Source organism: Anomalospiza imberbis, chromosome 14 (genome assembly GCF_031753505.1).
Source record: "Anomalospiza imberbis isolate Cuckoo-Finch-1a 21T00152 chromosome 14, ASM3175350v1, whole genome shotgun sequence".
Classification (NCBI taxonomy): Eukaryota; Metazoa; Chordata; class Aves; order Passeriformes; family Viduidae; genus Anomalospiza; species Anomalospiza imberbis.
This window is the reverse complement of record NC_089694.1, coordinates 12,549,933-12,569,692: the sequence shown is the minus strand read 5'-3', so window position 1 is coordinate 12,569,692 and position 19,760 is coordinate 12,549,933. Positions and strand designations below refer to the sequence as shown.

The following is a 19,760-nucleotide window of genomic DNA, read 5'->3' as shown; positions in this document are numbered from 1 at the left end:
ACTTCTGTGCTAATGACTCAGTCTTTCTTTGTAAGAGGTTGAATTTCTTTACATGATGTTTTGAGACTAAATATGAAAGAGGGGAAATGGCCCTTAATTTTAACAAGTTCCCATTTGGTTTAACAGCTGCTCTGAGATCTCTCTTGTCTTTTTGGCTGTGTTTGCCACTTTGGCAGTGTGTTTCTGGTTGTCAGAGTCGTACAGAGTTCTAATGAAGTGCAACACTTTTTTCTTTCCCCTACAGCTGTTATTTGTCATTTGATATAACTGTGCCTTGTGAGAGTTTTATTCCTGAATAGATGATAAAAGGACAGCTAGTATCAGAAGGCAGTGCTGGCATGAGAGTTTCTGCTTTGTTGCTAACATAGAAGAAGCCATCGCTCTCCTTTTAAAGGATGTGTTATGTGGCTGAATTTGGGAAAGCCTTTCAACTCCTGAGGGAGCCAAAGCCAGCCTCTTCCCCTGTTCTCCCCCTTGCTGCTGTCTTGTCCTAATTAGCAGTTAAACCCCACGCCCTGTGCTCCCAGTGCCAAGACACTGATTTCTGGCAATCACTCGAGGTTTGTTTTTGGTTGCAGTGCAGTAAACAGTGTGTGTTTCTGCACTGTGCTCCCAGATGAGGGCTGTGAGACCTGCTGAGTCAGCAGACATGGCCCGTGCTCCTTGGGGTTCATCTTGTCCACCCCGGAGCGGGGAGATGTGGCAGCCAGAGCTGGGTGACGTGGTGGCCTGGGCACAGTGTGACCCTGGGGAGGCTCTTGGGTGGTCCAGACTGCAGAGTTTGCTGCAAGAGCTGGGCTCTGTTATTTTGTGTAAATCTGTTATTGAATCTGCAAATCCTGGTTCCTAACTCTGATGTTACAAATGACCCCCTGATTCCTAAAGTACATACAGAACTCAGCTGAGCTATTTCAGTGTTAGACATTTCATGTGGCTGTTGTACAAGGATGGTCCTGCTGGGTTGATGGTGACTCCCATACTCTCAAGATGTTTTTTGAGCTGCCTAAATGAATGTGCAGCCAACACTGGTGTGCTCCCTTGCCTGACAGGGAAATGCACACCATATCATTGCATGCTGTCAGCTGTGCTTGGGAAGCAGAGACTACTTGCTGGACTCCACTCATTAATGTGTAAACCTCTCATCCATTGCCAGCAACATGCAAAGCAAATTTTTGGATGGAATTTCTGCAAAGCTCTTTGTAATGCACACTAACCTTGCCTTATGTCTCCTTATGCCTTACGTCTCTGTGTTTCTGTGCTTTTGGGGTTCCTTTTGAAGGAGGAGGTGGGAAACATGCTGTGATTTTTCATTCCCTACCTGGATATATCTGTGTTACACTGCTGCTGAGGACTGCAAACCCTCATCCTTTCTAACCCTGCCAAATCAACCCCTCTTAGAATAGTATCTTTAATGACATGTGATATTCCCACTGCCCTGAAGATTTCATGGTGAATGTATGGCATTGGTATTTGTTACAAATACTTCTCCCTAGAAGACTCTGCATTAAGCCCATGCTTCATTCAATCCTTAAAACTTCTCTTACTTTGGATTTAATTCATAAACAAAATTACTTTATTGGGGACAGATAATAACATGGGGTTTCAGCAATTAAATGAAAAGTAGCAGGGAATCCTAAGGAGAGGAAATGGAGGGTCATAAATGGTTCTGAAGAGACTTGAAGGCAGGAATTAATATCTAATGCTTAATGAATGACAGCTCTTCAAAAAATGCTGTTAGATAAAGCAATATAGGAGTGGGGAAGAGGGCTTTTCAGAAATTGCACAGAGTGAGAGAGGTTTTTCTTTTAAAAATTTAGCAAACTTGACCATTTCTCTTGCCTTTGGAGAGGGTGGCAAATGAAAGCATGACCTCTAAAACTGATAGAAATTCCAACAATTAGGAGCAAAAGGCAGTGTGGAAAGCTATAGCTTTTTCCTCTATTTTGCCCCTGCCAGAGGAGAGATCTCACACTGAAGGTGCTGAGTTATCCCTTTGTTTCTGAGTTTACTCAACCAGCACATTCCACATTCCTAAAGCATTTTTTTTTTTATGGTAGCAAGTAGGGTGGAAGATAGCTTGGATTTGAGTAAGGTCAGTGTAGTTACAGAAATCATAGAATCACAGATTCATTAAGGTTGGAAAGGAACTCTTGAGGTCATCAAGGCCAACCATTAGCCCAGCACTGCCATGTTCTCCACTAAGCCATATCACTCTAGTGCCACATCCTGTCACTTTTGGAACACTTGAAGGGATGGTGATTCCACCATTTACTTAGGTAGCCTGTTCCAAGTGAAGAAAGGCTCCTCCTTGTCCTTTTTAAGTGCTGTGTCTGAGGGGGATGATCAGACACCCTCCCAGGGTCCCTTCAGCTCTGTTGTTGCTGATGAGTTTTATAGTCACACCCTTGGCTATACAGACATGGAGCTGGGGAGCAGAGTCTCCTTTACCAACCACCAACTGGCTTGAAAGGTCCACTCAGGGTTAGCATTAAAGGGCTGCATTCAGCCCTCACCTCCTGGGTTCCTGATGGAAATCGTGAGGCTCAAGTTAACACATTTCCACTTTGAAGTATGGAGCTGTCGATGTGGATGTTAAGTAGCTTCAGAGAGAAGAAATGTCTGTGATTTATTTCTTGCTGAGAAATTTCATTAGGGAGAAAAAGGGAAAGGAGGGGAAGAGTTTTAAGGGGATGCTGAAAGCACCATCAATTGATGGTGGTTATACAACTCTAAAAGTAGGCTTGCCCTTATCACTACAGATTAGAAAGTAGGACTCGGGGGTATTCCAGAATTAGGCAATTCAGCTGAAAACGTCAGAGTTTCTTTGGCTTATGTGGATGGCCTTTTTTCAGCATATATTATTCTTTCTGGAGCTTTTTTTTCCTTTTTTGCTGAGGGCAAAGCATAGTTTGTAAGAGTAGAATCCAGCAATGCTCTTCTATTGGAAGCTGTTGATAGCAAAGTGTCTGCCAGCCTCTTCAAGTATTATCCACAAGTGTGAGATCTGCCCTTGAATGTGTGTATTGCTGCCTGTAAGTCTGACTATTTACTTCCTTCAGTAATTTAGGTGTCACTGTCCCATGGAGTCTTATTTGCCTTCAAGCCACTTGGATATTATCCACCACTAGACTCCCACTGAGATCAGCGTTAGAGAACACCCACTTGAACCATTTGTCACACAGGCTCGTGTTGGAATACATTTACTCTGGACTTTACTGCAAAAACATTTTTTCTCCTTTTATAGACCCACACATTGCACCTCAGTGTTTTGTAAGTCATTAGGAAAAGAACAGTAGCAGATGCCATCCAGCAATACATTTGGGACTCCCTAGTCCAAGTTTTTCATATCATTGATCACTTCTTGTTCTTCATCCTGTACACAGACTTGACATGAGTTCTGTAAACCCTGTGGAATATCTGGAGTGAAACTTTTGCTGATGTTCTGGGAAACAATGTTTTTGGACTCCTTTCTGGGAAAATGAGGGCATGAGTTTTTTTTTATTTTCCAGTATCCTTATATTCTTACTGAATCAACTTCAAGTGTTTGCATTGGACTTTTGCCTATGTAATTGTATCAGAGTCCCTAAAGTGTTTTCAGGTGAAAGTAATTCTCCATGTCCAGTGGGATTAATAAATAGTTATGAATGAACCAGGAGGTCCAGAACAGATTTTCTTTTACTTTCTTTTCTCCTAATTGCATGCACTATATCTCTCACAGTTCACACAGTCTTGATGAAGCCATGACATCTTCCTTTGCCTGTCCATTTTGTGAGGAATATTACTTCTCTTCCTAGCAGATTGTGAAAGCTGGATGAACAGTATTCCAGGTATCTCAGCCTTTTTCATTGCCCTAGGTCATGCTGCTTTCCTGTCCCTCATGGCATCATTTCCCTTCCAGCCTCGTCTCCAGTGCTTGTGCATACTGTGGCTGTACCTGCTGCGTGCCAGGTTCAGCGTGAGGCCACAGGAGAAAAAACTGTGGGCTCTAGGGAATTCTATGATCTAAATCTAGCCCATGGAGATTTTTTGTTTGAAAAAATATGATAAGGTCTTCCAAAGAAAAGCCAATCAGTTGGGGCACAGCACTCCCTGTAAGGCATACCAGGACTGTGCTGTAGCTTTCAACTAGGCTATCACCTTGGAAATAATTTGGATGCAAATTATGTTTCTTTTTCCTAAGTCTAGTGGCAAATGCTGTGCAGAAGCACAGGTGATTATCACCCTGCTACTGCCCTAACACCCAAACCTTCATTTAGGTAACCTAGAATTTGTTCTGAATGAGTTACACACTAAATGGCTTTCATCAATGGAAACATTTTTGTGTGGTGACTGTTTCTTTAGTAGCTTCATCATTTCCCTATGCAATTCAAAAGAATTGTAGGAAAAAAAATACACCTCCCATTCTCACCAGCTAAGCAGGAAGAGCTGGGACTGGAGAGAGACTCATCCCTGCTATGTCAAGGCTGGGAGGTCAAGACAAGTTATTAATTGTGGCAGGGTAGCATCTGCTCCTTTGCAGTGGATGTCTGTGGTTGTAGTGAGTGGTGCTGGCACTAAGGTTTAGTCAACGAACTGTGCTGGTGAGGCACAAGGAGGAGCAGGACCAGCTCCCAGGCTCAGCTGTGGTGGTTTAGCAGGGCTCTCCAGGGCAGTCAGACAAGATTTTTAACACTAAAATGAGCTGTGTGTTCATATCTGACTGTATGCTCTGCCTGACAGCTGCCTAGGAATTGGTTGCTTGCACACAGATCCTTTCTGGGAACACACTTTGACCAACACCAATAGCAAAGGAGTGTTATTAAGTCTATTAAGCCTGAGTTGACAGATTTTTTTCTAGAATAGTAACAGATGGCAAATGGTGGTGGTACAGCTGCTAGGACTGGGAGAGGATGGATGTTGGTTTGTCATTTCAGTGGATGCTGGCAATAATTCATATTTATGTTTATACAGGGTCTTTCCTCTTTGAGAGCACTTTACAAACCAGGTGATAAATAATGGGCCTGGAGTTAACATGGGCTGGTAGAGCTCATCCCTGTGCCCATGTGGCCAGTGTGGGAGGGTAAACATAAAGGCATTGGCCTGTGCTTCCTACACAGCCTGGATGTGGATGAGGCAGCTGCTTTACATAACATAGTGCCACTCCGCAGGGATTTCAGGCAGAAAAGGAGGGTACACAGCTGGAATTCAGGGGGCGACACTGGTATCCAGGGTGCCAGGTGCTACTTTGGGTACCTGGACTGACCTCTGGCTGTGTGGAGTTTTGTGTAGACTCTTCCCAAAGACATCTGTGTCCCACAAGAAGCTGCCTTAGGGAGCAGGTAGCCACGAGCCATACTGTCCTTGCAGAGTCAGACACGGCAGCGGGGGCTCTGCAGATCCCCTGGCACTGGCAGAGCTGCTGAGGCTTCCTCTCACTCTGTGCAAGTTGGGGGTGGCTCCAAGGCCCTCTTGACTCTGATGCTCTCCATCAGCCTTGCTGGGATGTGCTCTGAAGGCAGGCGGTGTTTCCAGGCCCATCTTTAGTCCAAGAATTTGGAATTTATGTGAGAAGGAATCAAGATTTTTGTGTGGATTGGCTCAGTGTCTCACAGTGTTACTGCAGGCGATGAGTTTGGTGGTATAACAGTGAAATGACAGAAATCTGGGGCTCATAAGCAGAAAGGGCACTTTTTAGTGCTTCTTTTGTATTTATTAGGAACTGGATCAAGACCACCACTTACTCCTCCTCCATTACTAGCAGATTCAGTTGCCATAATTGCATCCAGGAAAAACATCCCACTAGAAAGAGCTAAGTTTAGAAATCCATAAGAATTACAGCACTGTAGTTTTCCCTCATGCAAAGGGTCAGAACTTCCAGGAAAACACAGGAAGAAGTCATTAAAAGGCACTTAAATGAACATTAAATGGTATTTTAGAAACCTGAAAAATGTTGAAGGTAGGTAAAATGTCAACTTCATATAATTTTTCCTTTCTTTATACTATATTCAGATCACCTTTTCAGGAAGGAGTGCTTAAGGTGAGCAGGATGTGTTAGGATTAATGGGTAATAACATTTGGAAAATTGTCAAATATTGTTTCCCTAGGATGGTGTAAAAACTTCTTTTTCTTTATAAAGTATTTGAAATTTTGAAGATGGGGAAATTGCACTGCATTGGTACCAAAAGAAGGCTGACCACTTTTTAAGTGTTCAGAAGAAAATACAATTAAATAATTTTTATTCATTTGAGAATGAATGTCCAGCTACCATTTGTGTAACAGCAAGAGAAAAATCCTCCCCTTTACATTGCTTCCTGTGTAATGGTAAGTGATATACAGAAAGATACAAAACCATGCTACCGGGGCCGTTCTCTAATTTCTAGCTCATTTCCGCAGACTTCTGAGCTCAGCTAAGGCTGTGAATCTGGCTGATCTTAGCCAAATGAAAGTTAGGCATCTCTGGGGTGTGAACATTGCCAACTATTGCCCTTTTCTGCATTCAGTTAGAGTGGCTGAAGGCATGGCTCAAGTATAATTTTGGCAGCAAGACAATTAGAAAGTCATGACTTGAAAGTCTAAAATCCAGTAAATCCAGTCCTTCACCTGGCAATGTGAGCAATTCTTTAGCCATCAGGCAAGATAATATATGGTGCATAACAAATGTAATTGAAGCCCTACAGGGCTGGTCCTTTCTTCTCCAGTAAATACTCTGAGGTTTTTCTCCTCCTTTCTCAGAGGTCCAGAGGGAAGGGCAGCTTTCACAGCTCTAGTGATGTACTGATGAGAAGGTCATGGAGTCAGTGATGCCAAACCTGTGCCAAAGTGCCTGGTCACAGCAAGGAGGAGGAGGAGGAGGAGGAAAGTTTGCTTTGGGGACTGCCTTGGCCTTGCTCTGTGCATCTTCAGGGCTGGCACAAGGCAGAGAGCAGCTCTAAGTGCCCACAGTTTTCCTATAGGGAATGATGCCAGCAAACCAGATAATAGTTGGTAGCCCATAGCATACTGCTGTTTTCTGGCTTCATGGTTGTCCTGAGAAATCTCAAAGGACTGTTTTCAGGAGTTAAATTATTCTGGAGCTTCATGCATTTTTTAGGACTTTCATAATGTCCTTAAATTGGATATTTCCACAGTGTCTAATCATATATCCTGAGAATGCTGTGGGTTGGCAATACCTCCTGCCCTTTTTGTTATTACCCTGTGTATCACTTTATGCAGCACAGTCAGGATTTGAGAGCAGCTGACAGCCCAACTGCACTGTTTGTTTAACTGCAGAAAACCACACTTTATCCCTGTCTGAATACTAATGGAGTAATGATAACAGATAATTAATTGAATTCCTTTTCCTTTCTTTTATTCCTCTCTTTGAACATACTCCCTAAGTACACAAATAAAATCCTCAATTAAAATTTATGGATTAATGAATTGAACAACAAATCTTTTTTTTTTTTTTTTTTTTTTTTTTTTTTTCCTGGATCTCAGTGAGAATTTTGCTGATTTTCACTTGTGCTACCCTGTCAAACATTTTCAGTTGTCAAAATGGGTAAGTATACGCTGGGCTGTCATGTGGGTACATCAGTGTATCAGTGCTTATCAGGATGATGGAAAGAGATAACAACAGTCTGGGATTCCTCCTGTGTCATTGTATGTGGTGTTCACACTGCCCTGGAAGCCAGGAGCTTGTAAGGATCAGTGCAATGGGTCACACTCCCCTACAGAAGGATTACTCTTCATGCACTTTGATGGGGTAAATGTTGTCTACCCAGGAACGACCCTTTAGAGTTTGTGACATAAGAAATACTTGTCAGAGAGAGGGCTGCAGGCTCGGCATCCCCCAGCACCACAGCATGGCCATGCACTTAATTACAGCAGTACATGATCAGTATGACTGCACATGCTCAATGGTATCTTTATGTCATAAAAAGAAGAAAATTGATCTGAAAGCGTTTTCTATGAACTGCCACTTAGTTTGCAGAACTGAGCACGCACTTTACATCTGCAGGCCGGAGGTTAGTGACATACAAGCAATCACACAGCAAGTGGCAGGTAAAAACAAACAGGAAAAAGAGGCTATCACAGCTAATAAAGAGTCTTGTTGCATGCTGAATAAAGCCTTTTATGACTTTATTTTTTTTTGCTTGAAGCAAATAGTACATTTTGTTTCTGTTTTTCAGTGAGCATAAGCTTTGGAAGGTTAAACAGAGAGTATTAGATTATGGTAAGTGGTCATCAGAGGCTTGCTTTACAGTCATGGCCTGTTAAATTGTTTACTGAACCTCATTATATATATGTCTCTGAGGCTAATGTGTGTCTTAAATCCCATTTATCTGGAAGACCTGAGTCTGTTAATTTTTTCATAAACTGTGAATGAACAAACATAAAATTTAAGATTCACTTTATTATAAGCTGTGGTTTATAGTATAATTATAGTAGTAAGAAGTCACTGCAAACACACCAGTTGCATCAATAAACTTTCAGCATTTTTTTTAATATCTTCCTTGATGATCTGGATGAGGGGATTGAGTCCACCATCAGTAAATTTGCAGATGACATGAAGCTGAGAGCATGTGTCGATCTGCTGGAGGGCAGGAGGGCTCTGCAACAGGACCTGGACAGGCTGGATGGATGGACCAAGTCCAACAACATGAAGTTAAACAAGTCCAAGTGCCGAGTCCTGCACTTTGGCCGGCCACAGCAATCCCTGCAGTGCTACAGGCTGGGGACAGAGTGGTTGGACAGTGGCCAGGCAGAAAGGGACCTGGGGTTACTGGACCGACTGAACATGGGCCAGCAGTGTGCCCTGGTGGCCAAGAAGGCCAGTGACATCCTGGCCTGGATCAGGAATAGTGTGGCCAGCAGGACCAGGGAGGTCGGGAGGCCATCCTTCCTCTGTACTCGGCACTTGTGAGGCCACACCTCGAGTGCTGTGTCCAGTTCTGGCCCCTCAGTTTAGGAAGGACGTTGAGATGCTTGAGCGCATCTAGAGGAGGCAACGAGGCTGGTGAGGGGCTGGGAACACAAGCCCTGTGAGAAATTACTGAGGGAGCTGGGGTTGTTTAGCCTGGAGAAAAGGAGACTTGGGGGTGACCTTATCACTCTCTACAACTTCTGAAAGGTGGTTGTAGTCAGGTGGGGTTGATCTCTTTCTCCAGGCAGCAACTGACAGAATGAGAGGACACAGCCTTAGCTGTGCCAAGGGAAGTTTTGGTTAGATGTTAGAAGGAAATTCTTCACTGAAAGAGTGATTTCATGCTGGAATTGTCTGCCCAGGGAGGTGGTGGAGTCAGCGTCCCTGGAGGTGTTTTAAAAAAGACTAGACATGGAACTCAGTGCCTCCTAACACCAGGAGGTATTAGGTCATAGGTTGGACTACATGATTTAAAGGTCTTTTCCAACCTAGTTCATTCTGTGATTCTGTAATTCTCTTATTGTCTATCTTAGCACAATTTTATCAATACAGGTCTTTAGACCTGCTTTTATACAGCTGTCAGTTAATCTGGCAGAAGCTGGACAGACACCAGGGTCTGATCTCACTGCTGGGAAGAGGTTGGAAGAGGAAGCTGACTAGTCATGCAGTGAGCCCCATGGCACTCATCCATTGTGCTCATGGGTCAGCTTCTCACTTGCTGCCTTTGAAACTGTTGTGTGTGGTTTTGCTTGCCTCAAAATGCTGTGCTGGGCACTGTCTATTTGGGAGCAACTCGAATCCCTGAACAGAGGAGGGGAGGAAGCAGCAGCCTGGACAGCAGGCTCACTTGGAGTTAGACTGTAGGTGAGTAGAAGTTGATCCACACAACTATGTCTCTCCTTTGGTGCAAATCCTGTCACTCAAGATAATTCAGTTTCAGCATTGGGTGTACAGGTAACAGTGCTAACTTCAGGTTGCATTGAGCATCTCTGTATTGTTCACCTGAAGGAAACAGTTTTGTAGTTCTGTAATACTTCAGCAAGGAATGTAAAAGAACTTCATATGAATAACAAAGAAACAAGAGGTTTGGGTGCTTGGACATTTTGAGATGTACAAAAAGTGACAATTGTCAGAAAAATATTTTATCTCCTTCTGCCTCCCTCACCTTTTAACACTGGTTCTAGGTTCAGGATATGTAAACCACAGCCTGTAAAGGACAGCCCACAGCTGCTGTGTGGGAAAAATAGGGAGAGGCTGGATCTGGGCAACTGGAGCTTGGACACCAGGGGATTTCCAACAGCCTCTTGAGGCAGGCAGTGCCAGTGACCCTGGTGTTTGTACAGTGATGCTCAGTTAATCTCTGTAGAACACTACCTGTTTGGATGAAAATCAGGTGCTGTTGGGGCAGCCTGCCAGTGAAGACTTTTACGTATGTGGTTTATTGATTTGCAGAATTCATTGAGGTATTTCCAGATTTCCTAGAACCAGGGCATGACAATAAGTCCTCAGATAACCTTTGTTATTGGATAATCCAGGCAGAATAAGAGGTAGAGCCAGGGAACTGCTGGAGTACAGGAGCAGACTGCTGGAGTGGGCAGAAATAGGTTTATGGGAGCAGAGGGGGAACTCAAAGAAGTGCTAGGGCACGAGATGTTCTGGGATAAATTCCCTTTTGCATCATTTGCACATGCTTATAATCTGGTCTGCAGCTGGGCTTCAGGTTGCTTGGAGTTGTTTTTTTTTTTTCCCTAAGCAATTGTGGATTACACTGTGAACAGTGTGTTGTACCTCTATAATCTGTAGTTTTGTGTTGGACTTCTGTAATGTAAAAGAAGTTATGATTTCTCTGAAAATGTGGACAAGTCTGTATTACCAGTGTTGCACTTGCCTTTCTCCACATTCCTGCCTCTTCATGTATGACTCTGTAACTGGGGGATGGAGCACAGTGGCACATGAGCCACTGTGTTTATACTAAGTAGAAATTAAAAAAGGGATGGAAAATGTGAAAGCTAATAAGGAAATATAGTCACACGCCAACAAAGAGAAAAAGATACATCTGAAAATATTGTTGCAGAAGCAGATAAATTTAAATTGGAGATAAAGCCCTACTGGTATTATTTATGGGCCAGACTCCTTTGCTTCATAGTGGGAAAATGTAAAAAAAGCAGTAATGAAGATCATTGGCAGGAGACTGCTCTTTACCTTTTCTAAAAGCATGAATTAGATGTCTTCCCATTCTGGAGTGTCTTTGGGAAGGAGGGTCCAACCTCATCCTACAGAGGGAAGGACACAAGCTGTTGGTGCAGGGCCCAGCACATGGTGGTCTCATAGCAAACCAGGGAGTGCAAGGCTAAAGCAATGTTTAACTCAGATCATTCCTACTTTAATAATTAGCCAATGGCCAGTTCCCACACTTTGAAGGGCACGTTCTGCTTTGGTGACATGCAATGTGCCCCCTCTTTTCAGTACTCAGCCATTAAAAATGCACTGATTTCCAGGACTGACCTGCAAGTGGCTGTTTTTTGGGTCTGACTTGTCCCTTCATCTCACCAGAAGAAAAGGATGAAGTTGAGCACATTCCCACATAAGCTGGGAGATGGGCTTGTTTCTGTGAAACAGTGCTGAGTGAACCCTTCTGCCTGCATTTCCAGGCACCCAGCCTGGGCCATAGGTCTGCTGGTGGGTAGGAGAGGTGAGACTGCACCATTGAAGGTACAGAGCAAGGAAGGGCAGGTTTGCACCCTGAGTGAAGGAGATTATTCTTTTCTTGATAAAACCATCTCATTTTCTCCCTGCAATGAAGTTGTGCCAAAATAATACACACAATACTGTGCTCTTGGATTGAATCCAAACTATGAAGTTCATCCTGTGAATATTATTTCTATAGATTTTTTTCCTTATATTTTTACTTCCTTTCAAATATTCAAGTTGATTATGAAAGACTAGCAGAAACAGCTTTTTTCTTCCAGCAGCTGGCAGTGAAGTAGGAGTAGTAATTTTCCCTATGGTTTTTCTAAGATTTGGAATAAATCCATGGATGTGGTGTTTTAAGTAGGGAATATTCAGTTTTGTTCTGCTCTGCCTGGTTCAGAACTGGACGTTGAATGTGTCTCTTTCATGCCCAGCAAAGGCAGAGACTTGCTTTCTAGCTGCTTGTGTATAAATGTGTATTCACGTAGGACAGGTCTGATGAAGAGGGAGTTGTGGTCCAGACAGTGGAGTCTGTCTCCAGTATCCTCTGGAAGTCTCCTAAACTGAATTGTTGATACCTCTCTGTCTCTGTTTTGCTCTCTTGAAAATTGTTTTAGAAAAGATTTTCAAAAGGAAATTCTGGTGCTGGGGGCACATTTTCTTTTTGTTGAAGTGCAAGTTTTTGATTGAGTGAATAAAAGTTTTGCTGCAGAAGAGCATTCCCTTTCTGGGGTACCTGCAGCCTCACTAAGCCTGGCCACAGTTGGTTCTGCCCTTGAAAATAGGCAAAAATTGAATTAATTATATGGGGGACCAGGCTCAGTAACTGCATTTTAAAAGGCTCTCAGTAAGTTATTAAATCAACAAGAAAGCAGCACTGAGGCCCAGCAGATACAGAAGCTGTGTGCTGTGGTAAACCTGTGTATGTAAAATTTCTCTCTAAAAAGATTTTAGCACTTCACATGACCTCTGCTAATACTTATTTTTAAGTGACACTCTGTGTCAGCTGCCTCAGCTGCACATTGCCGAGGGCTGTTCTCCAGTCTGGACTGCTTTCAGGTCAGCATGAAGTGGCCTGATATGAGCTGTTGACTCGTCCTGATAGTTTTTGTTGGCACAAACATAGCCATGACCCAACTGCAATGGCAATGCAGCCATGCTTTCCAACAGACTTTGGGTGTCTTTTCCAAGTGCTAAAACCTGTGACGTGGTTGAATCAAGATGTAAGGGAGTCCTTTCAGGGATACTACACAAAAAATACCTCTTTTTAGCATTTTTTAAAATATGTATCTACTTCACTAGACAGCAGGATATGAGGTTTTGAAGAGGAGGTGCACGTGTGATCAATTGGATGGGATGTTGCCTGTATCACATAAGGGCACAGGCCTTCACACCTTAAATGTGTTACATATAACTCTATTCTGTATATATACTTTATGTGTATATTTATCTGCTGTCTAGTAATATTTTCCTTCACACTGCTGCAGATACACCTGAAAGTTGCATAGTTAAGAAAGCCAACTACTTTTTCTAGTGTTCTGTCCTCTAACTGAAGTGTTGAGCTCCTGCTAACATGACACTCTCTGTGGTCATCAAAATGCTGAGTATTGACGGTGTCTTTTCCAACATTTTAGCTAGTCCTGCAATTACACCAGTTCCCACAAGACCTCGGGGTCCTTTTCTTAATGCAGTCCTCTATGCTGACTGGCAAACTGAACAGAATGGCTTTTTGCCTCCCTAAAAATACATCAGACTAATGAAATGAGCAGCAAGTGCTGTTAGAAGGTCACTGGTCACCCGGGTCACTGGCGGCTGCTCCTCACGGTGGAGCTGGCAGGTGTTGTCCCACACAATGCAACATTTTCAATCCAATAAGGCTTAAATTGTTTTATATTGCAGAGACTCTCAACTCTGTTGTAGAACCTAAATGAACAACCTGCAGCACATACCCTGCAGAGATGACTAACTGCAGCTTATTAATCACATTCTCTGCCCAGGACCAGACAGTGTAGAAGTGACTGACCTTCCATATTGAACTGGACAGCTTTAACATTAAAAAGACAGGAAAATATATGAAATGAGATAATCACATCAAGGCTGCCTGCACCAGGGTTCCTTGAAGAACACACAATTGTTAGCATAAACAGTGCAGAAACTCTGGTGAATGCATACCTGCTTACATGCAAAAGAATAAAAGAGACTTTTCCTGTGTAACTGCTGTCAGTGCAATGAATAAAGCACTGAAAACATAACCTGCCTACCATACTCCTTTGGCCCATGGTGGTCAAAAGGAGTCAAGCTGGCTGGTTAACAAGGAGAACAAAATCCTCTCCTACACAACTTAGAGGACCACAGCTGTACTTGCAGTTGACTCGCAGCTGTAGCCAAGTTAAGGGTAACACTTCTAGTGTAGATTGTTCCTAAGAAGGAACATGCAGGTCAATCATGCACTCGTCCTTGCTGTCACTAGTAGAGCGAAGTCTTATTTTCTAGGTTCAAATACCAAGTGGAGAGTAGAGTGAAGCCCATCAGAAGACCTAAGGCCTAAAGAGGAGTTTTGAGTTGCAAGTTGTCCATCTGGACCTACACTAACCTCTCACGGTCTCTTCTTTTTTGTAGGCAACATCTTTGTTGTCAGCTTGTCCGTTGCAGACCTTGTGGTTGCAGTTTATCCGTACCCTCTGATCTTAAGTGCCATCTTCCACAATGGATGGACCATGGGAAATGTCCACTGCCAGATAAGTGGGTTCCTGATGGGCTTAAGTGTCATCGGGTCCATTTTCAACATCACGGCGATCGCGATCAACCGCTACTGCTATATCTGCCACAGCCTTCGGTACGATAAGCTCTTCAACCTGAAGAACACCTGCTGCTATCTCTGCCTGACCTGGATACTCACGGTGGTGGCAATTGTGCCAAACTTCTTTGTTGGCTCCTTGCAGTATGACCCCCGGATTTACTCCTGCACCTTTGCCCAGACAGTGAGCACATCGTACACCATTACGGTGGTGGTGGTTCACTTCATCGTCCCACTCTCCGTTGTGACGTTTTGCTACCTACGGATCTGGATTTTGGTGATTCAAGTCAAACACCGGGTGAGACAAGACTGCAAGCAGAAACTCAGGGCAGCTGACATCCGAAACTTCTTGACTATGTTTGTGGTTTTTGTCCTTTTTGCTGTGTGCTGGGGACCATTAAACTTTATTGGCCTTGCTGTTTCAATTAATCCTTCAAAAGTGCAGCCACACATTCCAGAATGGCTTTTTGTCCTGAGCTATTTTATGGCCTATTTTAACAGCTGCCTCAATGCTGTGATCTATGGGCTTCTTAACCAGAATTTTCGGAAGGAATACAAAAGGATATTGCTGACACTGTGGACTCCCAGGCTGCTGTTCATTGATGTGTCCAAGGGCGGGACAGAAGGGATGAAAAGCAAGCATTCTCCAGCCATAACAACCAACAACAACCACGCTGAAATACACCTATGAGTCAGGACAGTACTATTTATTCTGGATTACAGTTGTGTATATAATATACAAGAGCCTTTCTAGCTGTGTTCATTGCACAGCTGGTGTTGCCCTCATGCAAGGAAAGAGTGTGCAACCTTTCATGCTTAGCTTATTGCTGTGACATCAAGGCTTTGAATAAGGATTTTCAGAATGGAAATGACTGATCTTTCTTTTTTTTTTTTTTTTTTTTAATATGTCATCTTTCACTGTGTGCCTAATTAATCGGTTTGGTTGCTTATGCCACAAGCATGCCAATACCCGAAAAGGGAAGTGTTCAGAGTGCATGGAGAAATGCCGTTATGCTTGAAATGCAACCTTCAAGAGACAGCAAAATTGCCATTTGTTACACACAAACTTTTCTCCCCTCGTTCTGAATTCTATTTTTCTAGCATTAACTTAACCTGAACTGTATAAACAAAGTGTAACCTGCATGGCTTTTTACACTGTAGATAAGTAACCATATTAGCCAGCAGGTGTATGTATGGGCATGGTGTGTGTTCTCCTTTTTCTTTTCTCTTGAGGTTTAGGAGCTAGCCTGGGCTAGATGTGAGGCAGGCAGAAGCCAGATCAGTGTGCGTCTGATGCACTCATTTTAATTGAGTATCTACAGACATTAAGTACCCTTGCACTCTCCTTCCCAGGCCATGAGTAAGTATATGACATATGACATAATCTAATTGCAGTAAGATACTTGGAGCCTGATTCTAATTTAGGCAGTATCCTGTCATGGCCAGCAGTCATTCCAAACATCTTTCAAAAGTCACTGCTACATGAACATCACAATAAAAAAGATGAACATAGCAGAGTCCCATCTGTGTAACGCAGATTACGACTTTTAAGTTCCCGTAACATTTACACTTGCAGACAAAGGCAGAAGGAGAAGGCGGTGTTTTCCTAAAAATCCCTCCTTCTGCCCATCACAGAACATGAATTTGCTGATGGGAGAAAAAGTAGAAATTATTTTCCCATTTTATTCACGTACAGAACTGTAATTAACTCACGGAGTGGGGAGATAAAAGCTACTTAAGCATAATTATGCATCAGTTCTGTTTAAACCTGGACTGTGCTGTCTGTATCAATGTCATGAAGTTCTGGGGAGGCCAGTATCACATTAGACATAAGCGCATGGGCAAAGATAAGGCTGTTTCTTTAATGAGTATGAAAGGGGTGGGGGGTGTGTGTGTGATGGCAGCTGTCTGTAGATATGACTTCTTTGTTTCCTTAGCTTCATTGTGAATTCATCTCTTTATGGCTTTAAATGTGGATCCTGCTTTGAAACAATCAGATAAAATCAACAGGTAAGACTCCCCTGGTGCAACTCTACCCTCAGGTTAGCACCCCTGCCTTGATGCAGGTGTGCTGAGGGGCACAGCAGAGAGGGCAGGTCTGAGCCCTGGGGTCTAACGAGGACAGCAGACAGCCCTGCCCTGGTCAAGGACTGCAGACTTCTCTCTTTGGTTCTAGTCAAGGCAGGACTAGTTCCCAGCACTGAGCCCTGAAAGACCGAGACCAGACTTTGTAGGCACCTGGAGATGGAGGTATGTAGGATTTCCCCACAGCCTGAGCAGGCAGTGTGCCTAATCCTTAGTGAAAATAGTAAGCCATTTGTGCACTGCTTTCTGAAACCAACTTGCTGCTGAATGTCCCTTCTGCTGATTTTTTTGGGAAGAGGAATTGAGAGAAGTTAAGACTCTTTCTGAAGTGGGCGAAGGAACTTTGCATGCTGCGTTGCCTCCATGAGGACTGAGTGTCTCTGCTGCTGCTGCTGCCATGTGGTGAAGGTCACTGCAGTAACAGGGGGGCCCTGCATTTATAGGGTGCCCTGGCACTTAGGAAGTTTCAAACTTGAACATCTCAGCCACTTCAGATGAATGTTGTTTTAAAATGCACTTCAGCCAGCCTCCCATAATAGGAATCAAACTGAGTTCTGTTTTGGCCTCTTAATCTGCCTCAGCATGGCCAAATAAAGGTATTTTGACCCTCAGAAATAACTGTTGTCTGTTCGCCTTCCAGAAAAACCACCCTGGATGAATTCACACCATTCCATGCAAGCAAAATCATTTTGAGTTAAACTTGGATAAGAAAAGCACTGAGGGCACATAACTGCAGGCAGTGTTTGTCCCATCATGCCTGGGAGATGTCCCGTGTTCCATGACTAGTCTTCAAAGTCATTTGCAATTAGCCACAACAGTGTTAGTTAGAATCACATTAGCAAATAATTTGAAGCATCTAGTGCCAAGTGAAATATACTGCTTTAAGACAATTGTGAAGAATCTTGTGCAAGTTTGCCAAATATCTCAAATACCCCAAAGCTGGGGTTTCATCTTACGGATTCTTGTCTTTATAACTGAATGTTCAGTGAAGGTAATGTGGTATGGTTTTTTAAAGTTTTATTATTTTAAGCTTGTATTTGCACTATTTCTTATTCAGGCTCCAAAGTTAACAGCCAGCAAGTATTTGAACTAAACAAGGCCAAAGAGGTCCTGAACAGGCAAGCTGGGAGAGTCCCTTCTACACCTGGCAGGAATGGGAGCAGCAGGAGCACGATAGGGCATCTCCCCAGGACTCTCAGAGTCACCACTCAACCAAACTATGCAAAATGATCTGCTCTTCTGCCACAGGGTCTGAGCAGCTCCTGCCCAGATCTCTGCAGGGGACAAGCAAAGTACCTGCCGTGCTGGAGTGGGTCTGAGCAGCTCCCTGCAGTGCAGACCCCGCAGGCTGGGGTTGGCTCTGTGGTGGGCACGGGGTGGCTCTGGCAGCGCAGGGAGCACAGCTCTGGCACAGCCTGTTCAGAAGGGTTCTGGGTGTCCCAGGGAGGTGCCCAGCGCTAGGCTGATTCAGTCACCACGGCTGGAGGCTTGAGCTCAGTCCTGCTGGAGCTGAGGTTTGCAATATGAACCATGGAAAGCAGGGAATGTAGCCTCAAACAGGAAACACTGTGCCATTTGTTAGCACTTTGAGAGAGGCAGCGCTTAGGATAGGATGGAGTTTTATATTGACTTATTAAACTACCCGAGCAGCTCCTTATTTTTATGTTAGGAAATGGTTAACAGGGTACAGAGAGTTTATTTTTGTTAGCATTTGTTTACAGAAAAAGGGAAGTGTGTTTTAGCTGAGAATGCTGTGCAGTGTCAGAGTTTCCCTATGAGAATCTAGCTTTAGTCCAAATTTGAGATTTCAGTGAGATCCCACAATTTTAATCACATTCTGCCAATTCCACCTGTTGCATATCTGGTCTTAGGTCTCACTGAGATCTCATATAAACTAGTTTCAAATCAATTGCTCTGGGTTTGATATGGTGTGTCAAATACCTATTCTAGTCCCAAGCTCTAAAATTGTTGTTGTGGAAACTTATGGAGAGGCAGTATTGCTGTGAAGAAAGATGAATCACTTGCCACAAAGAAATATTTTTGGGTGTTGCTAATGAATGTTGTTTCATCATTTTAAGAAGAATGTAACCAATATATTTATATATAAATGTATATTGCATATGCTGTTTCCATTTTAATGTTTAATTGAGAATCCTTCAGTATACTTTCCTATTGCCATTTTTGTTCATAAAATAGATTCATTCCCTTTACCTGTTAAAAATGTAATAAATCTGTCATTGGGCTACTTACTGATTTTTTTTTCCTCCACTAGCAGTTACTTTCTAATAAATATTTGGAACATCAGCTTGAGATTTGTTGTTTCCCAGAAAGCAGATTGAATTGACAAACATGGTTGAGTTCACACATATCTCAGCAGCCCAGCTTGGACCTGGAGGTGAATGACCCAAGGCATCTGAAACATCTCCTTGGATCCCCATGTTTTCTTCCACTTGCCTGTGAGCCAGCTGCCTGATGCACTCTGGCCTTCCTCATCAGGGAAGAAACTTTTTCCATACAGCCATTGGTCTTCTCACTGTGTGCTCCTTCGATGTCCTTTGTCTTTCTTGTCCCTACCTGTGCCTATCCCTGTGTCTGCTATGGAAGCAGAGTTTGTCATATCCATTTCCCTGCTCTTTCCTGGGAAGGACAGCACAGCTGAGCTGTGAACAGGAGGCTATGGGAGCCAGGGTGGTTGCAAGTCAGGGCACAAGGTGGTGTTGGATTGTAGGGAAGGGATGGGACTGAGGGGGTCACCCTGGGCTGGGGGCACAGTGAGGGCTGACACACACTTGGTCTCCATCACGGAGCTTTGTGAGGATGCTGTATCCAAGATGTTCTACTTGTGTTCTTTTCCCCACCTCTGTTTTGGAGCAGGTTTTGCTGTACTCGTTCAGTTCTTCAGCCAATAGGTTCTATCCACAGGTTGCACTGATTATATTCCCGTGCTGACTTGACTGGAGTTGTTCTGGGGGAGTCTCTGCTGGTTCTGAAGCAGCGAATATGGGAGTATGGAGGGTCCAATTGTACCTGCCTCTTGAGCTCCTGTTTCCTAACCAGATGTCACATATAGCCATGGTGTTAAGGTACTAGAGGCTGAGATTATCCAGTAAAACAAAGAACATGTGTTAAACCAAATAATTGCTGAAAGGCCATGGAGCAGACATGTTGAATGAACAAGGACTGTTCATTCAATTACATCCCCAAGCAGTATTGCTACTTTTTTCCCTAATCTTTTCCAACAGGCACTGGACTTCACCTGCTGCTTCTGCAGTGAAGCCTGAAATGCTTGGTGATGTGACTGAAATA

The 19,760-nt window shown here is 43.5% G+C and overlaps 1 protein-coding gene across 8 annotated transcripts in view; it reads left to right on the top strand.

Annotated features, from left to right (window-relative positions):
• GPR50 (G protein-coupled receptor 50) overlaps positions 1-18,699 on the top strand; it is a 45,361-nt gene extending 26,662 nt beyond the window's left edge. For 2 of the 8 annotated variants that reach the window (XM_068204956.1, XM_068204957.1), the window contains 2 exons: positions 7,456-7,516; positions 14,192-18,699. In XM_068204956.1, the coding sequence (XP_068061057.1) occupies positions 7,513-7,516; positions 14,192-15,060 (873 nt within the window). In that variant the 5' untranslated portion in view covers positions 7,456-7,512 and the 3' untranslated portion in view covers positions 15,061-18,699. Of the gene's footprint in view, positions 1-2,999; positions 3,019-7,455; positions 7,517-8,147; positions 8,192-14,191 lie in introns of those variants that run through there. The other 6 variants (XR_011004131.1, XR_011004130.1, XR_011004129.1 and 3 more) reach the window with 6 other exon arrangements.
• Positions 18,700-19,760: the final 1,061 nt, after the last annotated feature.